This window comes from Oncorhynchus keta, chromosome 14 (genome assembly GCF_023373465.1).
Source record: "Oncorhynchus keta strain PuntledgeMale-10-30-2019 chromosome 14, Oket_V2, whole genome shotgun sequence".
Lineage (NCBI taxonomy): Eukaryota > Metazoa > Chordata > Actinopteri > Salmoniformes > Salmonidae > Oncorhynchus > Oncorhynchus keta.
Genome location: NC_068434.1, coordinates 60,619,858 through 60,639,857, shown reverse-complemented (window position 1 = coordinate 60,639,857; position 20,000 = coordinate 60,619,858). Strand labels below are relative to the sequence as shown.

The window sequence follows — 20,000 nt, the reverse complement described above, 5'->3', positions numbered from 1 at the left end:
GAGCCATGAACAGAATACTTCATCTCACTGTGAACTGGTACTTCTTCCTGAGTACCCACGGTGCGACAGGGTATGTGGTTGAACAGGGTTATCATGTTGGCATCGGGCTCTGGAGATTCACTCCACCTCGTCGGTCATTCTGCTTGACTAGAGTGTAGCTTTCATAACACATCAGAGCTTACAAGGACTTCTTGAGAAACCGGTCTATACAGCTAGTTGGTCATGTAGTGAGGTCATGGCCCGTATCAACGCATGAGGCAACGTCCTCACCTCACGATTCAGCCGCCGTCAGCCCTTCTCAAATCTATTTCAGTTCCTCCTGAGATGCGGGTGATTATGTGGAGAGCGGTTGTTGGTCTCCACACGTCTGTGCGGTATTAGTGGCAGTTCAAGCAGGGTGAGGTCACTCTTATCACCCTCTCGTATCTCTGACAGGTAGCGACGCTACCTGTCAAACCCAGGGCGCTACGGAGACGCGTTGGCCCACTGCTGACAGAGCCGTTTCTTTCCTTGTATTGTTCATTTCAACACAATCCGCCATATGCTACCAGAAGATGATGATCGCGGGGATGAAACATTACGACGGGAGTGGGAGAGTGTGGAGGGGGTCGGGCCCGGTGTTTCTAAAGGAGCCTGAAAGCTTATGAACTGTCAGCGTTCTGTCAGCTTGAAACGGGTGGGTGTGGGGGCGGCAAAACGTGAACCCATTGATGTATTTTACTTTGTGTGGTGTTAGCAGATTTGGATGGAGAAGGAGGACAAAAGCAAAGAAAAGTGTGTTTTCTGACATGGTGACGGTGTGCAGTGACACTCACCACCGTGTGTGTCTGTCTGTGTGTGTCTCTCTCTTGTTGCTCCAGATGTCGGGGATGACCTGGGGAAGATGGCGGGGAGTGTTCAGCAGGCCCCCTCCCAGCACAGGGACAGGAGCCTGGGCTCGGCCATCAAGGACTGCCCCTACTGTGGGAAGACCTTCCGCACCTCCCACCACCTCAAGGTCCACCTGAGGATACACACAGGTCAGTGGAGTGAGTTCCCCTTGGATATTACTGCTACCACCATTTCGCCTTCTGCCACCGCTCTCTGCGTACAACTCGAGTCAACACCATTTGGCCATGTTCAATACCATCGGCGGGAACAGTTATTCGAAATGCACAGCTCTGCTGTAATCCATGGGACAATGGCATTCAGTGGTTCACTTTAGCTACTGTTCTAATCTTATCCCATATGTGAGTGTCAAAATATGTCTCTACCTGGATAACCTTCCGTGTTAGCTGCTGGGAGGTGGAGGTGGTCATATTGAGAGTAATGAGGTGGACACTGTGTCGACTGACCAGAGCAGGCTGTTATACTGTACCCTGCTACACTACACTGCAAGGTAGACACGTCCCAGTAAATATCTGGGCCATTCTAAGGTCACCTGAGATCAAGGACGTCGGCTCTGCTAATTGTCCAAACAGGCTAATCTAGCACGCTATGTGCTATACGTTACAGCGTGTTTATACACAATGTTTCTGCATTGAGTGTGTTTTTGTGTACCTTGTAGCTTTGGAGTACTGCTTGGAATGTATTTTAGAGTACTGTACTGGACCGCCTGTGAAAATCCATGGCATAATGTTGTGAGTCAGCCCATATCAGACACAAAAGAGCATGACCCTAGAAACGAGTGTTTAGCATTTCTTCAGAGCCATGCTCTAATTACTTGGCTGAGGGGAGAGCTTGAGTGTACGCCCTAGTGACAGTCTACTACACCACGCTACAATACCTCTTCAGTCCGCATGGCTTTCTCTCATTCTCAGATTAGGCCTGGGAATGACAGAGTACATCCAGTATGCGCATGGAGATCTCTTGAGTTTTTAGGACTACATTTCTTATCAGCCTCTGTTCATGTTCCGCACTGTAACTGTGAACGCTCTCGGGTATAGAGCGCCTGATGTAGACATCTGAAGACACCATTTTACACCCCCCCCCAAAAAAAATGTCATCCTTAAGTGCCAGTAAAGGCATGGCGCAAGCTTTCAGAACTGAAGATGGAAATCTCTTGCAGCAGGAAATCAATGCTTGCTTTTTTTTCCCCCTTTTCTTTTTTTTCTCTCGCCATGCACTTAAAAAGAGAGAAGGGAGACCACCCAAACTGTGCCTCCCCCCTCCCCCTTTAATAAGGACCACATACCTCTGGTCTGGAGGGGAATTAAGGAGCCAGCGTAGCTCGTAGCTCGGCGTAGCGCAGGAGCACTTGTGCACTACCATAATTAGGATCTTTGTGTAAAATAGCACATCCAGGTCATCGAGAGCAGCCCCAACCCTGATGCTGCAGACCTCTGAATACCTCACCGCCAAGAGATGGGGGTGGGACATGGAAATCTGTTACCTAACAGAGGGGGGCTGAGTTATGCCTGTTTTGAGTGGTACAGTAAGGGTCCCCAGAAGGGCCATATTTCAGCAGATAGGAAACAGAGGCCTCATCCCAGGCCTTCCGTTAAACTTACACGGTGCAGCAGGCCAGGTCCTGCGTAAGCACAACTCAGCATGGTCACTTCGTGCACAGAAACCGTCTGATGTGTCTACAAGATGTTGCCCTTTAAAATCACTCGTACATGATCAGATTGACTTCAGTTTGAAATGATGATGATTACATCAAGGCGATGACTTTTACATCCTGGACAGATTCCTCCTTGATGGCAAAACAGTGGAACTCGGAGCTGACATGATGCGCCCTTCATCCTAATTCAGTCTGAACAGCACAATGGCATTGCTTATCGGGAGGTGCTCGCAATGTGCAACACAATGTTAGATTAATGACTCGCTAACATTTTGTTGAAAGGAATGAAGTGAATTTAAATTTCTCTAAAAGTTAAAGAGCTAATGTTACAGTATTAATTTCCTCTTGAACAGTGAGTGGGAAAATATCCATTAGTGAAATTAACCACAGTTTCTAGGTAGCTAACATTGTGCAGAATACAGTGTGGGGCCACAGTTAATGAACACTGCAGTGGGTGATATTTCATTATACAAATTAATGCTCACATTTTAATGGGAAAGTCACATAATGAATCTAGGCTTCAGTGACAGCAATTAGAGACACAGATTGTCCCCTTCTGGACAAGGCAGTATTTAGCAGTAAGCAGCTGTGTGTGTAAAAAAAAAAAAGGTCTTTGCTCTTGACAATGGCTACGCATAACTTTAGGGGAAATAACCAGTCGAGTTTCCACTCACCTTTAAACGGGGACAGAGAAAGAGCCAGGCCTTGCCCATGTCACATAACCTTAACCCAATCAGAATGAATCAATAGGGACCCATGATCTTGCTCTCCATTTCTCTCCCTCTCTCTCTCTCTCCTTCTCTCCCTCTCTCCATTTCTCTCCCTCTCTCTCTCTCCTTCTCTCCATTTCTTTCCCTCTCTCTCTCTCCCCTGTTATTTCAATTTCTCGTTCATGGACAGGTTTAATAACAACAGCCCCTACCCCTTTTTCCAAACGAGTACCTCTTTGCATGTAACAACACTCCTGCATAGTAAACACATATGTTGATGTTTGTTGCTGACCAACAGCCTTATTAAATGCTATTCAACATTAACTCAAAGGTTTTAGGCGTTTGGATCGGTTCCTCTCCCCGACGGGTTTCCCCAGTTCTGCCCAGATGAGATCTGAATAACAGCACTTCTTCCAGTGCATATCGCCTTTCAACATTACGTAAAGCCATATGGAAATGTATCTGAAAGTATGTCATATCTATTAACTGTTGTAATTGCCCCTCTGTAGTGGCTCTGGGTGTTTATTCTGTGGTTACTATGGAGCTGTGACGAAGCATCCAAATCCAGATGAAATCTGTTGGAGTAGAGGAACTGTTTAAAGAAGTAGAGCAAAATAAACTCTATGTCCCAGCACTGCGAGGATGAATCCATTGATTATATTTCAACTTTATATTAGTTCACATGAAAATACACTATTTTTTTTATAGTACTGTGGCAGGTGATCGTGAATTTTTTTCCCTTGATTGTGTTAATATGTTTTCTTTATTACATATTACATTTTTTTTTTTTTTGGGGGGTAGAAATGTATATTTCTGAAACAAGGACAAATTATAATTCCTTTCTTTTGTCCCATGGAGATCTGTTGTGTTTCACAGGGGTTGTGCTGTTTGCACTGATATCAATTAAAAGTGGATTAACGGGTACATAATGACCTTTAGCAGTAAATTGTGTGTAATGTTGCAAGGCAGGATACAGTATATTCCCCAGATGTCACACATGCCCCTGACGTATGATTGAGCAGGTGTCTTAGTGAGTCCAAATGGTCCACAAAGAACACACACACACACACACACACACACACACACACACACACACACACACACACACACACACACACACACACACACACACACACACACACACACACACACACACACACACACACACACCACACCACACTACACCACACATTTACGGTATACATTTCCCAGCCATGTGTACATTGATTACTCTTCACAGTTTGTTTAGATAGGTATCATTTGTTCAGTTATATTCAGTGGTGTTGTGGAGGGTAAAAGCTTCTGCTAAATGGCATATATTATATTATTATAATATTAAATGCAAGTGAACACACTGTTCCCACTGTTTACGGGAAAAATGCATTGAAAGTATAGGAAGTGTTACTTTATTCACCATGACCGGCGATCAGAGTTTACCCACCTATTTGTTTACTGTAACGTTATTGTACGTCACTGGTTATATTCAACCGTCTGAAGCCCAATATGTCGTCTTATGTTTTTACATTTTATTTGGAATGGTGGTGTTGATAACCATTTGATTTTTTTTGCAAAAAAAAACTAATCACCCAAATTTCACTCTAATTTTGGGCCTAGAATATCATTTTGTCCAGTTAAAGGAATTGAGAATGATCATTTGCATCAGGGACGTTTCCTTATTAAATCAGCCCAAGCCCTTGTTATCCTGCTTAGAGGATAAGCACTTATTGGGTTAAAAGCTCATCTCGTATGGTTTATTTTAAATATGCTTCAAAATTGCTCTTGTGTTAAAAGAAAATAACACGGTAGTCTCTCTCTCTCTCTATCTCCCTTTCCCTCTCTAATTTTCTTTCTCTCTCTCCGGTATCAATATTGTATTGAGTTTGTATTTGTGGCCCTTTATTTGAGAACTGTGCAGTAGGTCTGCAGGTCCTACAGTCTTTTTCTGGAATGGTGCCCTCCAAATAATGATAAATTACTTGAGCAGTATTCCATTTGCTAATTATATCCATGATTTACTACTGCAAGAATTAAATCATTCAATTCAGTCTTGCGTAACAATGCAACATTTTTTTTCGGTAAAAAATGGTTTCCATGTGTATAATCTAAACATGGTATAGTTATATATACACACAATACTTGACAAACATCCTTTTATTCTTGACTTTTTCCAATCCCCTTGCTCTTAACACATTTACAGTTGAAGTCGTAAGTTTATATACACTTAGGTTGGAGTCATTAAAACTTGTTTTTCAACCACTCCACAAATTTCTTGTTAACAAACTATAGTTTTGGCAAGTCGGTTAGGACATCTACTTTGTGCACGACACAAGTATTTTTCCAACAATTGCTTACAGACAGATTATTTCACTTATAATTCACTGTATCACAATTCCAGTGGGTCAGAAGTTTACATACACTAAGTTGACTGTGCCTTTAAACAGTTTGGAAAATTCCAGAAAATTATGTCATGGCCTTAGAAGCTTCTGATAGGCTAACTGACATCATTTGAGTCAATTGGAGGTGAACCTGTGGATGTATTTCGAGGCCTACCTTCAAACTCAGTGCCTCTTTGCTTGACATCATGGGAAAATCAAAAGAAATCAGACCTCCACAAGTCTGGTTCATCCTTGAGAGCAATTTCCAAACTCCTGACGGTACCACGTTCATCTGTACAAACAATAGTACGCAAGTATAAACACCATGGGACCATGCAGCCGTCTTACCGCTCAGGAAGGAGATGAGTTCTGTCTCCTAGAGATAAACGTACTATGGTGCGAAAAGTGCAAATCAATCCCAGAACAACAGAAAGGACCTTGTGATGATGCTGGAGGAAACAAAATTATCTATATCCACAGTAAAACGAGTCCTATGTCGACATAACCTGAAAGGCCGCTCAGCAAGGAAGAAGCCACTGCTCCAAAACCTCCATTAAAAAGCCAGACTACGGTTTGCAACTGAACACGGTGACAAAGATTGTACTTTTTGGAGAAATGTCCTCTGGTCTGATGAAACAGAAATTAACTGTTTGGCCATAATGACCATCGTTATGTCTGGAGGAGAAAGGGGGAGGCTTTGCAAGCCGAAGAACACCATTCCAACCATGAAGCACGGGGGTGGCAGCATCATGTTGTTGGGGTGCTCTGTTGCAGGAGGATCTGGTGCACTCACAAAATAGATGGCATCATGAGGTAGGAAAATTATGTGGCTATATTGAAGCAACATCTCAAGACATCAGTCAGGAAGTTAAAGCTTGGTCGCAAATGGGTCTTCCAAATGGACAATGACCCCAAGCATTACATTTACATTTAAGTCATTTAGCAGACGCTCTTATCCAGAGCGACTTACAAATTGGTGCATTCACCTTATGACATCCAGTGGAACAGCCACTTTACAATAGTGCATCTAAATCTTTTAAGGGGGGGGGTGAGAAGGATTACTTTATCCTATCCTAGGTATTCCTTAAAGAGGTGGGGTTTCAGGTGTCTCCGGAAGGTGGTGATTGACTCCGCTGTCCTGGCGTCGTGAGGGAGTGTGTTCCACCATTGGGGAGCCAGAGCAGCGAACAGTTTTGACTGGGCTGAGCGGGAACTGTACTTCCTCAGTGGTAGGGAGGCGAGCAGGCCAGAGGTGGATGAACGCAGTGCCCTTGTTTGGGTGTAGGGCCTGATCAGAGCCTGGAGGTACTGAGGTGCCGTTCCCCTCACAGCTCCGTACGCAAGCACCATGGTCTTGTAGCGGATGCGAGCTTCAACTGGAAGCCAGTGGAGAGAGCGGAGGAGCGGGGTGACGTGAGAGAACTTGGGAAGGTTGAACACCAGACGGGCTGCGGCGTTCTGGATGAGTTGTAGGGGTTTAATGGCACAGGCAGGGAGCCCAGCCAACAGCGAGTTGCAGTAATCCAGACGGGAGATGACAAGTGCCTGGATTAGGACCTGCGCCGCTTCCTGTGTGAGGCAGGGTCGTACTCTGCGGATGTTGTAGAGCATGAACCTACAGGAACGGGCCACCGCCTTGATGTTAGTTGAGAACGACAGGGTGTTGTCCAGGATCACGCCAAGGTTCTTAGCGCTCTGGGAGGAGGACACAATGGAGTTGTCAACCGTGATGGCGAGATCATGGAACGGGCAGTCCTTCCCCGGGAGGAAGAGCAGCTCCGTCTTGCCGAGGTTCAGCTTGAGGTGGTGATCCGTCATCCACACTGATATGTCTGCCAGACATGCAGAGATGCGATTCACCACCTGGTCATCAGAAGGAGGAAAGGAGAAGATTAATTGTGTGTCGTCTGCATAGCAATGATAGGAGAGACCATGTGAGGTTATGACAGAGCCAAGTGACTTGGTGTTTAGCGAGAATAGGAGAGGGCCTAGAACAGAGCCCTGGGGTACACCAGTGGTGAGAGCGCGTGGTGAGGAGACAGATTCTCGCCACGCCACCTGGTAGGAGCGACCTGTCAGGTAGGACGCAATCCAAGCGTGGGCCGCGCCGGAGATGCCCAACTCGGAGAGGGTGGAGAGGAGGATCTGATGGTTCACAGTATCGAAGGCAGCCGATAGGTCTAGAAGGATGAGAGCAGAGGAGAGAGAGTTAGCTTTAGCGGTGCGGAGCGCCTCCGTGATACAGAGAAGAGCAGTCTCAGTTGAATGACTAGTCTTGAAACCTGACTGATTTGGATCAAGAAGGTCATTCTGAGAGAGATAGCGGGAGAGCTGGCCAAGGACGGCACATTCAAGAGTTTTGGAGAGAAAAGAAAGAAGGGATACTGGTCTGTAGTTGTTGACATCGGAGGGATCGAGTGTAGGTTTTTTCAGAAGGGGTGCAACTCTCGCTCTCTTGAAGACGGAAGGGACGTAGCCAGCGGTCAGGGATGAGTTGATGAGCGAGGTGAGGTAAGGGAGAAGGTCTCCGGAAATGGTCTGGAGAAGAGAGGAGGGGATAGGGTCGAGCGGGCAGGTTGTTGGGCGGCCGGCCGTCACAAGACGCGAGATTTCATCTGGAGAGAGAGGGGAGAAATAGGTCAGAGCACCGGGTAGGGCAGTGTGAGCAGAACCAGCGGTGTCGTTTGACTTAGCAAACGAGGATCGGATGTCGTCGACCTTCTTTTCAAAATGGTTGACGAAGTCATCATCAAGCATACTTCCAAAGTTGTGGCAAAATGGCTTAAGAACAACAAAGTCAAGGTATTGGAGTGGCCATCAGAAAGTCCTGACCTCAGTCCTATAGACAATTTGTGGGCAGAACTGAAAAAGCCTGTGCGAGCAAGGAGGCCTACAAACCTGACCAAGTTACACCAGCTCTGTGAGGAGGAATGGGCCAAAATTCACCCAACTTATTGTGGGAAGCTTGTGGAAGGCTACCTGAAACGTTTTACCCAAGTTAAACAATCTAAAGGCAATGCTACCAATTACTAATTGAGTGTATGTAAACTTCTGACCCACTGGGAATGTGATGAAAGAAATAAAAGCTGAAATAAATCATTCTCTCTACTATTATTCTGACATTTCACAGTCTTAAAATAAAGTGGTGATCCTAACTGACCTAAAACAGATCATTTTTACTAGGATTAAATGTCAGGAATTGTGAAAAACTGAGTTTAAATGTATGTTAACTTTAGGTGTATGTTAACTTCCGACTTCCTACAACTGTAGCTGTAACTTATCCAAGAGAAATGCATGCCAGGAGCATTACTATGTCTAAAAGCCAAGCTTAGCATTTCTGCTTGTTGTTTTTTGATTCCAAATCTGGCTTTGGTTTAAAATATATTGTAATTGCTAACAGGACATTTTTAACGTTAAGATACTGGTTGTGACTTATCTCTTCAAAGGCAAAGGAGATACATTTTTCTGGACAAATTGCGTTTTACCATTCAATTTTACCATGAACAAATATTTATACATTTTTATATACACGGTGTATTTACATAGAGATGCTCTACATGCACTGTAAGTCAAATGATTCTACTACCACTATTCTACTACCATGATATACAGACACATATTTTCCATATGTACATTCTTGCTCATTTGTGTCAGTTAAAGTTTGTTTTAGTTTCATATGAAGGGACTGCGTCTTCCACTATTTGCTCCAAATAGCCGTAGAGCCATTCAGCTGGTAAAGAATGGAGAGCTTTTTCTCTGTGAATGGTGATTTATGATAAAGTGCAAATAGAGAACGTCCGAGAAATCACTGTCTCATCGCCAAGGCAGAGGCCTGTCAGCGAACAAGGCCAAGAGAGTGAGGCCCACCAACAACCGCCATGCAAACAGAGATAACATCGAGACAGTTGTGTTGTCAGTTGAAAATATTATCTCTTGTGGTGGACTGAAAGCACCATATGGTGAAATGGTTTTTATTGCGACATGAGTGATGGCTCACTTTGGAGGAGCTGGATCGACCCGTATTCACATGCCAATCCCCGAATGGAGCTGAGGAGCTGTTTGCTGAATGCAGAATTCTGTTGAATGTTGGTTAACACTGAGATCATTGTGTTGGTTTTCACTGTTGTTCCCTCTCTTGTTCATTTCCTTTCTCTTTCTTTCTTTCTTTCTTTCTTTCTTCTCTCTCTCTCTCTCTCTCTCTCTCGCTCTCTCTCTCTCTCTCTCTCTCTCTCTCTCTCTCTCTCTCTCTCTCTATCTTTCTTACAGGAGAGAAACCCTACAGGTGCCCTCACTGCGACTACGCAGGCACCCAGTCTGCCTCACTGAAGTACCACCTGGAGCGCCACCACCGTGAGCGGCAGAATGGCGGCGGCCCCTCCTCCGGACACGCCCCTCCCTCTGAGCACAAGGAGGAGCACGGCAAGGGTGGCGTCTTCGCCCGTCCTGATGTCCTCCGCGGTGTCTTCAAGGGCATGCCCTCCAGCCTGGACTTCAGAGGGGGCCCGTTGCACCCCCACCAGTGGGCCCCTCCTGGTATGTTGTCCCCCAGGGAGCGTGAGAGGGACAGAGAGCGAGAGCGTAATGGCCTGGGACCTGACACTCCCTCTGAAAGCATGAAGAGCCCAGAGGGCCCCTCCGCCGCAGACGTCCCAGCCAGTTTCAGAGACCTGGGGCGGGCGTACCAGAGTATGGTGGGAAACGGTGTCAACTTCCAGGGCTCCCTGCAGGCCTTCATGGACAGCTTCGTCCTCAGCTCCCTGAAGAAGGAGAAGGAGATGAGAGAGAGCCACCTGCAGTCCCAGCATTACTTTGAGAGTGGTGAGCCCAAAGCCAAGAGGGCTGATACTGGTGAGGAGAAGGCTGAGGCCAAGCCCTCAACGGGCAAGCCTGGGTCCCAGTACGAGCCTCTGGACCTGTCTGTCAATGTCAAGCCTGAAACAGGCTCTCTGCCTGGCTCCTCTGTCACCTTCCAGGACAACGTGACGTGGCATGGCTGCCTCTTCTGCTCCTTCACCACCTCCTCTGTGGAGCTGATGGCCCTCCACCTGCAGGCCAACCACCTGGGCAAGGCCAAGCAACGCAAGGAGAGCAAGGAGCACCAGGGAGAGCCCTCCCACTTCCTCAAGGCCAGTATGGGCACAGCCCACCTCCATGACAAAGACAACGACAGAGAGGGGGTGAAGAGCCAGTCAGCCTGGTCAAACCACATGGAGCCCCATGCCAGCATGGGAGCCTTCCAGAGCGACTTCTACAAGCAGTATGGAGGCATGTACGATGGGTCCCCAAGGACCCCAGGCCTCCAGGGGTTTGGAGCGACATGCCCTGACCCAGCCCTGGAGCAGCAGAGCCAGGCCAGAAAAACAGCTGGGGATGAGCTCTCAGACAAGGCCTCCTGCGGGGAGCTGGAGGAGCAGGGACAGTCTGAGGATGAGGAAGGCAGGGCCGACGAGCGCTGCCACAGCACCGAGTCCTCCTCCGCCCAACCGGAGAGACAGCGACCCCACTCTGATGACGAGGAGGAAGAGGAGGAAGAGGATGCGGTGGAGGGGGAAGATGAGGACAGTGCCACCTATCAGATGCCGAAGCAGATGCAGGCCGTGTCCCCAGCTAGAGAGGCCCAACGACCAGGGGTCTCCATGGGCCCTGGGGCCCCTTTCCCTCCCCAGTCCCGGCCTCAGCCACCCCTGGAGAAGCAGTGGCAGCAGGGCTTGGGTCTCCTTTCATCTCCTGGTGGTCCCCCGGGGCTGCTGAAGCCAGAACATGCCCATCTCGAGCAGCAGATGAACATGCTGTCCGTCCTGCGGGCCTACAGCTCGGAGAACCTCGCAGCGTTCAACGGCCTTGGAAGTGGCTCAAACAGCGGCGTCGGCATCAAGAGACCAGACGCACCCGGTAAGTGACCCTGACCCTGCCGCATGGCACCACCTTTTATCTTATTGTCCCTACGTCCACAAACACACAAACAATGCACACACACACACACAAACACAAACACACAAAAACACATTCAATATTGTATTTACCTACATTCTCTAACACTACGATATGTACATTTGCCAAAACCCCAATTCATACACCCACAGCATCACACACTCGTAACTTTGTCCTGAGATTCACAATGAAACTCAGAAACTCACACAGAAAAACGAGATTTTCTCGAAAGTGATTTCGACCTTATTTCAAGCAAGTTTAGAAGCTATTGGAGTGGCGAGTGGCAACAGATTAATCTTTATTACACGTTTATATTAGGGAGACAGTAGTGTCTTCTCTCCCTCCATCCCGGGGAAGGGAATAATCCTGTCTCCTAGAGAGCAGGACCTCAGCTCCCATGTCATCTCAAGCACACGGCGGTTAACTATCTTAGCTCTCATAAAGCCCTCTCCCAAAAGCCCATTACTTTATAAGACCCAAAGATCTATGGGCCTGTGAAAAATGAACTGTCAGCTTTCATGATTCTGTTAAGGTTACAGGCGCTCCTTGAGACTGCTGTTTTTCGGAGTGCCCTTTTGCAGTTTCGGTGATAAAAATCTCAGGGAAAAGGGATCTTCAAGTTGAGCTCATAGCTCAGCACTGTGCCAGCCAGTGTAGAGTTGTACGTAGTAGGATAAGTGAACTACACACTTTAGTCCCTTTAGTCCCTAAATTCAACTAGCCATATCTGGAGAATTCTGTCATTGAGTATGTCTCTTACTCGCCTCTCATTTTAAATGACAACATACATTTTAAATATTGCATTTCTTGAATATACTGTAATACTAATTAAATGTCACACACACACACACAGACACACGTTTTCCCGAGGCCTGTTCTCTAGCAACCTGAATTAATTTTGTGTTTAGGTTGATACCACTGCTCCTATTCTACAAATATCGAATGGCAAGATTGTTACTTTATTTTGTTAGATAAACAATCCCTTTGCAAATAGATTTAGGATTAACGGACCAAAAAATAGGCCTGTTTTCATTAAGTTTCGACATGCTGCAAAATACTCAGTATATTTACGTGAGAAATAGTTTTATGATATGCTTTTGTCTTAACGGTTTACAAAGTAATTGAATCAAAGCCCAAATTCGAAAGAAATGAATAACAGCACTCTTCAGTCAGTTGGTTTTCTACTTAGAGGTTTAATGTTGTCGGCGCGATAATTTACCAGGCAGGGACAGAAATCTGGCAGACCAGTGTATTTTGAATACGTGACCCATCGGAAGAGAAATGACACAATTGTTCATGATTAGTTGACCTTTAATGTCGTGGAAACTATGTCTGTCATCATGGAACCTGTTGCGTATTTCATCATCTTAGAGGGTCATTCACAGCGATGAAAATCAGTGCCATTTTGACCTTGTAAGTGCTTTCGTGTTGGAATGTCCTCCTTTAATTCAAAAGGCATTTGAAAGCTACCCTTGTGACGTCGTCGCTGTCGTCGCTTTCCAACAGAAGCGAGAATGCCTGACCTTTTTAGATAAGGCTTTGTCTATGAAACAAAGGGCTTTCTTATGTGTATGTTATTGTCCCCGAGCTCGAGTCAGTCTCTCATTGTAATAGGGCCTGGCTGTTGACTATGTATACAGCTCGGCAACATTGATAACTCTTTTACAATCGCCTGACCCGGTAACAGTTTTTAGACAACACCAAGAGATAACCCACGAAACATAAGAGATTACAAAACATTACGGAAACCTTCCTAGTATTGAGTTGCTCTCAGAACAGCCTCAATTCTTCGGGGTGTGGACTCTACAAGGTGTCAACAAGCGTTCCACCGGGAAGCTGGCCCATGTTGACTCCAATGCTTCCCACAGGTGTGTCAAGTTGGCTGGATGTCCTTTGGGTGGTGGGACATTCTTGATCCACCCGGGAAACTGTTGAGAGTGAAAAACCCAGCAGCGTTGCAGTTCATGACACAAACCGTGGTGCCTGGCATCTACTACCATACCCCGTTCAAAGGCACTTAAATCTTTTGTCTTGCCCATTCACCCTCTGAATGGCACACATACGTCACACAAAAATAAAACCCTTCTTTAACCTGTCTCCTCCTCTTCATCTACACTGATTGAAGTGGATTTAACAAGTGACATCAATAAGGGATCATAGCTTTCACCTGGATTCACCCGGTCAGTCTATTTAATGGATAGAGCAGGTGTTCCTAATGGTTTGTACACTCTGTGTATGACGTCAGTGTTCATAATCTAGTTGTGTGTGTGTGTGTGTGTGTGTGTGTGTGTGTGTGTGTGTGTGTGTGTGTGTGTGTGTGTGTGTGTGTGTGTGTGTGTGTGTGTGTGTGTGTGTGTGTGTGTGTGTGTGTGTGTGTGTGTGTGTGTGTGTGTGTGTGTGTGTGTGTGTGTGTGTGTGTGTGTGTGTGTGTGTGTGCGCGTGTGTGTGTGACAGTGTTTAAGTTCCCTAGCCCCGGCAGGGAGGCTGGAGGCTGAGTGGCTAAGCAGCATGCCAGCGTGTCAAAGTCCTTGTAGCTGGAGCTTCTCTTGACCCCGTAACACTCACCTCTGTTACACCCCTGCTAAATATTCACCACGCGTCCTCCTCTCCTCTCAGGGCAGCAGGGCTCAGTGTCTAGTGTTACACTAGTGTTACACACACTCACCTTTACCAGCATGTACAAGGAGAGGAGGCACAGGCTACTAACCTCACTAGATAACATCGTTCCATCAGGCCCTGAGAACCGCCCAAGGAAACCCCTCTCACCCCCACAACCGAGAAACAGAGAAACAGATAGTGACCGGACCAGTCCGAACCCACCTCCCCTCTGTATGTGCTGTGAGTGTTCCACAGGCAGGGTCATTCTCAACGAAGGTGCACTCGTACGCTGTTTCTCGGCTAGCTAAGCACAGCTGGATGGAAGTGTGCCAAGCCTGACCCCGCCTCCTTCTCCACCCCTCACAACGCTCCGTCTCCTGGCAACATCTGCTCCAGAGACCTCACACGTTTGGTTTACAGAGGTGACAGAAGTACAGTAAACAGTCATTCAAAAACCCTTCAGGAAACATTCTCCAAAACTTCACAGTGTGTTTCCTGTAATCAAGTACAGGTGACGGCAGTGCTGTTAGATATGGAGGTCATGGTAGACGCAGGTAACAGGAGATACTCTCACTGCGTGAATATGTAGAGTGCATGGATAATAGTCACGTCTACCTACCCCATATAAAGTAGTAGAAAGTCTTCCTTAATAAAGCCCACTAGCCCCTCCCTTCATCCACTCCTGATCTCCTTATGGAGGGGTCTTCCATGGTTGAATTGCAAGGAACATATTCTCCACAGTTATTTGGGGTGGGGGTGGCAAGCCGTCCTGAAAATGTCATTCAGAACTGGCACGATGTGATTATCTGAAGTGGATTTGCATTAGGTTTGCATGCAAATAGAGCATAAATCATTAATATCGAAATTCTCGCCTGAATTTGGGCTGTCGAGCACATGGGCTGGGCTCGGCGGAGAGCTGCGCGTCGTAAGTGGCTCTCTCTTCATTAGCATGCCCAGAGCTAGGGATGGGTCCTTCACATGCACACCCCCCACACACACACACACACGCACACCCACACATTTCTCTAAATATATGAATGGCGAATCAACAGGGATCATTCCATTCCATCCTGATATCTCATTTGAGAGACGTTTCCAGTTGGTATAGTGTGTAATACAGTGTCGTGTTAAGGTTGCTATTGGTCCGCTGTGTTGTCGAGGTCAGCCAATGTGGATGTGTTTCACGCAGTCAATAGCCACCTGTGATAGAGGCCTATCTATAGTCAAGACGTGAATAGGCCTGTGCTGTTGCATTACTTAAACAGTACAACAGACTACACATTGTTACAGTGTGCACCTTTCTGTAACACTCCCATGGTCGCTCGTTGGTTGAGATTGGCAGTCTGAAGAGGCAGCGCTGCTGAACGCGTGGGTTGGGAAAGGGCCTGGGTGGGCGGAGCTCAGGTGTTGCTGGGAAAATAGCTCAAAGTGAAGCACCTCTCGCAGCAGAAGGAGGGCGATGGAGACAGAGTGATGGATAGAGATCGAAAGCTACGCTCACGTCACTTATAGGTGTATCTCCGGCTTTCTGTGCACAAGGACACTCTGCGTGCGCCCTGTAGTGGCTGGGCTGCTGACTGTCATTGTGGTTGTTTGTTTTGTCGTTGACGATGATTGTTGGATGAATTGTTATCATGATTCGCCTGCTTTAGGAAAGTGAAAAATTGCTTGTTTGGACAAGTATGAACCAACAACTCAGTGTCACAGTAATGGGATCTAGAAACCTCCCACTACCGCGACCAGCCATTAGATTGTCCTCTGTCCTTATCTATTGCTAAGCTTTAGAGCGAGACTGGCTCAGCGTAGCTAACAGACTGTGTCATGGAGGGTCACAGCACGGTCATTCAGTGGTGCTGGGCCACCCATGTTATGATGTCCCTTGGGGCAAGGTCATCTGTCACTACCTCAAACGCTGATGTTTACTGCTAAGAGTGTCGTAAAAATCAGAGTCGTCAGCCTCAGCACCCTCACCCGACTTTCGCCACTTAGCCCAGACATTCCAGGGGCATAGAGGGCACTGGTGTTTTCAGCTCGGTGACACGGTCTACAGCGCTTGAGGTGGATTCAAGGCAAATTAATCTACCGACGCTAGAATGGTAAGGCTCTGGTGGTATGTCTATGGCCAGCATCTTTGGGGAGAAAAGCAGACCGATGATGGGTGTAGGGGTGCAGGGAAGGATGGGTAGGGGTGATGGGGGGGTGTATGTCCCCCGCCCCGTTATAATAGTTCATAAGGGCACAACACCCCCTGGTGGAATTGCAGAGGAAAAAGAGGGAGAGACTGGGAGAGAGAGTGGAAAGAATGAAAGAGGGACACCGAGAGGTATTTTCGAGTGAGCGAAGGCAATGAATCCTTGTCTATTTCAATATTTCTGCTGCGAAGACGTGCGAATCCACCATATGGCCCTTTGGGGTTGATCAATTTGAGAACCCTCAAATGCAGGCGCAGTTTGTTCTCGATGCGCAGTGCACACGTGTCTCGTACCAGGCTCGCACCTCGGGAAGTTCAGGAGGAGGAGGAGGGAAAGAGAGTGAGAGAGAGAGAGAGAGAGAGAGAGAGAGAGAGAGAGAGAGAGAGAGAGAGAGAGAGAGAGAGAGAGAGAAGAAGAAGAAACAACGAACACAGACACAGATTGGCTGTGTCAGGAACACAAACTATGTAGAAAATGTAAATGTATTCAAGCCTTCTCTGATATTTTTAGCCCTGAGTACAGCCTCCTCTGACAGCGTCGGTCTGCTATCCTATGCTCGCGGGAGGTTTTTTGTTTCTCGTGTGGGGGGGGGGTTGTAGGGTTGGTTGACTACTTAGTTCTAGCAGTGTTCATGTCACTGGTGGCCAATTACCTCTGTCAAGAGGGAGAGATTTGGCCCACCCTGTGTGGGACTTGAACCCGCAATCATGGAGGTCAGACGCAGGGTTGTGCTACTCCAGGGCCTGTCAGACCCCCCACTACTGAGCAGTGCCTGTTTCAAGCTCAGACCAGAGTAGTAAAAGGATCATATGGGTGGGTCCCTCTGAACAGGTTCTTTAAAGTAATTATGATCATTAAGAACATAAGGTGCCTTTCCTTGACTGGGGGATGTCACTGATGTACAGGATCAGAGCTGGTATTACAGCTCCGTTACTTTCTCTGTCAAGAAGAAGGCAGGGCTTTGCAGTTCAAACACTTCCTCTCATACTACGACTCATACAGTCTCTCTCTCTCTCTCTCTCTCTCTCTCTCTCTCTCTCTCTCTCTCTCTCTCTCTCTCTCTCTCTCTCTCTCTCTCTCTCTCTCTCTCTCTCTCTCTCTCTCTCTCTCTCTCTCTCTCTCTCTCTCTCTCTCTCTCTCTCTCTCTCTCTCTCTTTATTTCTCTCTCTCTCTCTTGATTTCTCTCTCTATCGTGCACACAAGCACACACACACACACATATGTAATCATTCATTAGGATACAGTAGTAAAATGCAGTCTCTGAAACACACACACACGCACACACAGATTAAAGCCGGTGTTCTTTACAGCTTTTTCAATTTGCTGCTCAGTAATTACCAAAGCCACCTAATTCAGGGACCCATGGACTATTATAGGAAAACAGAGTGAGCGACAGTGATACCAGCATTCCCAGTCAGACTCTAAAGATATTTATATATTTTCTGTGTTGTATTCCTTCCCTAACTGTGTAACCCTCTTAATACACTGTGATAGGATGAAACCTGGTAATTGCCAATAATACTGTCCTCATCAGGTGGCTAATTATCATTAATTTGGTCTTTGTTAGTCTGTTAGTGTACAAACACAGCCACACAGCTCTGACAAGTAGGGAGGGCTGGGTACAAACACAGCCACACAGCTCTGACAAGTAGGGAGGGCTGGGTACAAACACAGCCACACAGCTCTGACAAGTAGGGAGAGCTGGGTATAAACACAGCCACACAGCTCTGACAAGTAGGGAGGGCTGGGTATAAACACAGCCACACAGCTCTGACAAGTAGGGAGGGCTGGGTATAAACACAGCCACACAGCTCTGACAAGTTGGGAGGGCTGGGTATAAACACAGCCACACAGCTCTGACAAGTAGGGAGGGCTGGGTATAAACACAGCCACACAGCTCTGACAAGTTGGGAGGGCTGGGTATAAACACAGCCACACAGCTCTGACAAGTAGGGAGGGCTGGGTATAAACACAGCCACACAGCTCTGACAAGTAGGGAGGGCTGGGTACAAACACAGCCACACAGCTCTGATAAGTAGGGAGGGCTGGGTATAAACACAGCCACACAGCTCTGACAAGTAGGGAGGGCTGGGTACAAACACAGCCACACAGCTCTGACAAGTAGGGAGGGCTGGGTACAAACACAGCCACACAGCTCTGACAAGTAGAGAGGGCTGGGTACAAACACAGCCACACAGCTCTGACAAGTAGGGAGGGCTGGGTATAAACACAGCCACACAGCTCTGACAAGTAGGGAGGGCTGGGTACAAACACAGCCACACAGCTCTGACAAGTAGGGAGGGCTGGGTACAAACACAGCCACACAGCTCTGACAAGTTGGGAGGGCTGGGTATAAACACAGCCACACAGCTCTGACAAGTAGGGAGGGCTGGGTATAAACACAGCCACACAGCTCTGACAAGTAGGGAGGGCTGGGTACAAACACAGCCACACAGCTCTGATAAGTAGGGAGGGCTGGGTATAAACACAGCCACACAGCTCTGACAAGTAGGGAGGGCTGGGTACAAACACAGCCACACAGCTCTGACAAGTAGGGAGGGCTGGGTACAAACACAGCCACACAGCTCTGACAAGTAGGGAGGGCCGGGTTAGCTTAGTGCACTAAGACACCTGTGTGTGTGCTAACAACCACTAGAGGCTGTCTCACACGGGTGATGTGTGCTGAGATTAGTGAGATTGTGTTGAACACTAATGACATGCACTAATGTCAATGAGAATCTGTCTCAAATTGATGATCCCTTTTAAAAGTAGTTGACTAACTACACAGCTGGGAGCAAGGCACTACCTTCCCTGCATGGGTCAAACCAACAGGTCCCTGACCAACTTCACTGCTCCCCCGTACAAAACGTGGGGAGATCAGCCTTCTGTGGATCGCTCCCAAACCCATGGAGTCTTTAGTTGATAACATCGCTGGAGGGGAAAGTTCTCCCGTGATTAAGCTGTCTGGAGGATGTCTGTTTCTCTGAGTTTCTTCGGCGACAGACAGTGTTGGCGATACTCCTTTTTGTGCATTGTGCAGTGTGAGATGACGAGTTGACGGGTGAAGCAGAGGTGCTATTTCACACGTGCAATATTACCATTTTGACTTGCACCGAGGTGAATTATCACCTTGTCACTCACCAGTGCAAATACTAGTTTCATAGAGCTATTAATTGTAATAGCTGTTGTCAACCCCTCCGGATAATACCTGTTGCTCTCCCTCTGTAGCCGTGGGATCTCTAAAAATACCCCCCCTGCTCATTTCCCAGATATCAACTCTTCTGTGCTGAGAAGCTTTTGAAAGTCTTCATATTCTCTCCTTCTCTTTCCAGCTCTTTATACCTTGATGATGTTGGCCTCATAATTTCCTGAAAGTACAGTGAGCGAAGTATCAAGTTCACCTCGGACGGGAGAATGAATATCGGGTGCTAACAACTGCGTGACAATTATTCCAGGCTGGGATCGTGGGAGTTGCAGAAAGTCGCTGTTCCCATTCATACGGTAATGGGCGCGCGCGCGCGTGTGTCTCTGTATGTGCGCTGTGTGCATTACATTCGATATAACAAAACATTAAACAATGGGTTGTAAAATTGGCCTTCCAACCCAATATGCCTCATTTGATATGATTTTTGCTTTTCCATCTTGTTATTTC

General features: G+C 47.1%; 1 protein-coding gene across 20 annotated transcripts in view; it reads left to right on the top strand.

The window, feature by feature from the left end:
- Positions 1-20,000, top strand: part of znf536 (zinc finger protein 536) — a 518,664-nt gene that overhangs the window by 451,281 nt on the left and 47,383 nt on the right. For 18 of the 20 annotated variants that reach the window (XM_052462075.1, XM_052462070.1, XM_052462080.1 and 15 more), the window contains 2 exons: positions 861-1,028; positions 9,894-11,519. In XM_052462075.1, the coding sequence (XP_052318035.1) occupies positions 861-1,028; positions 9,894-11,519 (1,794 nt within the window). The remainder of the gene's footprint in view (positions 1-860; positions 1,029-9,893; positions 11,520-20,000) is intronic. The other 2 variants (XM_052462065.1, XM_052462082.1) reach the window with 2 other exon arrangements.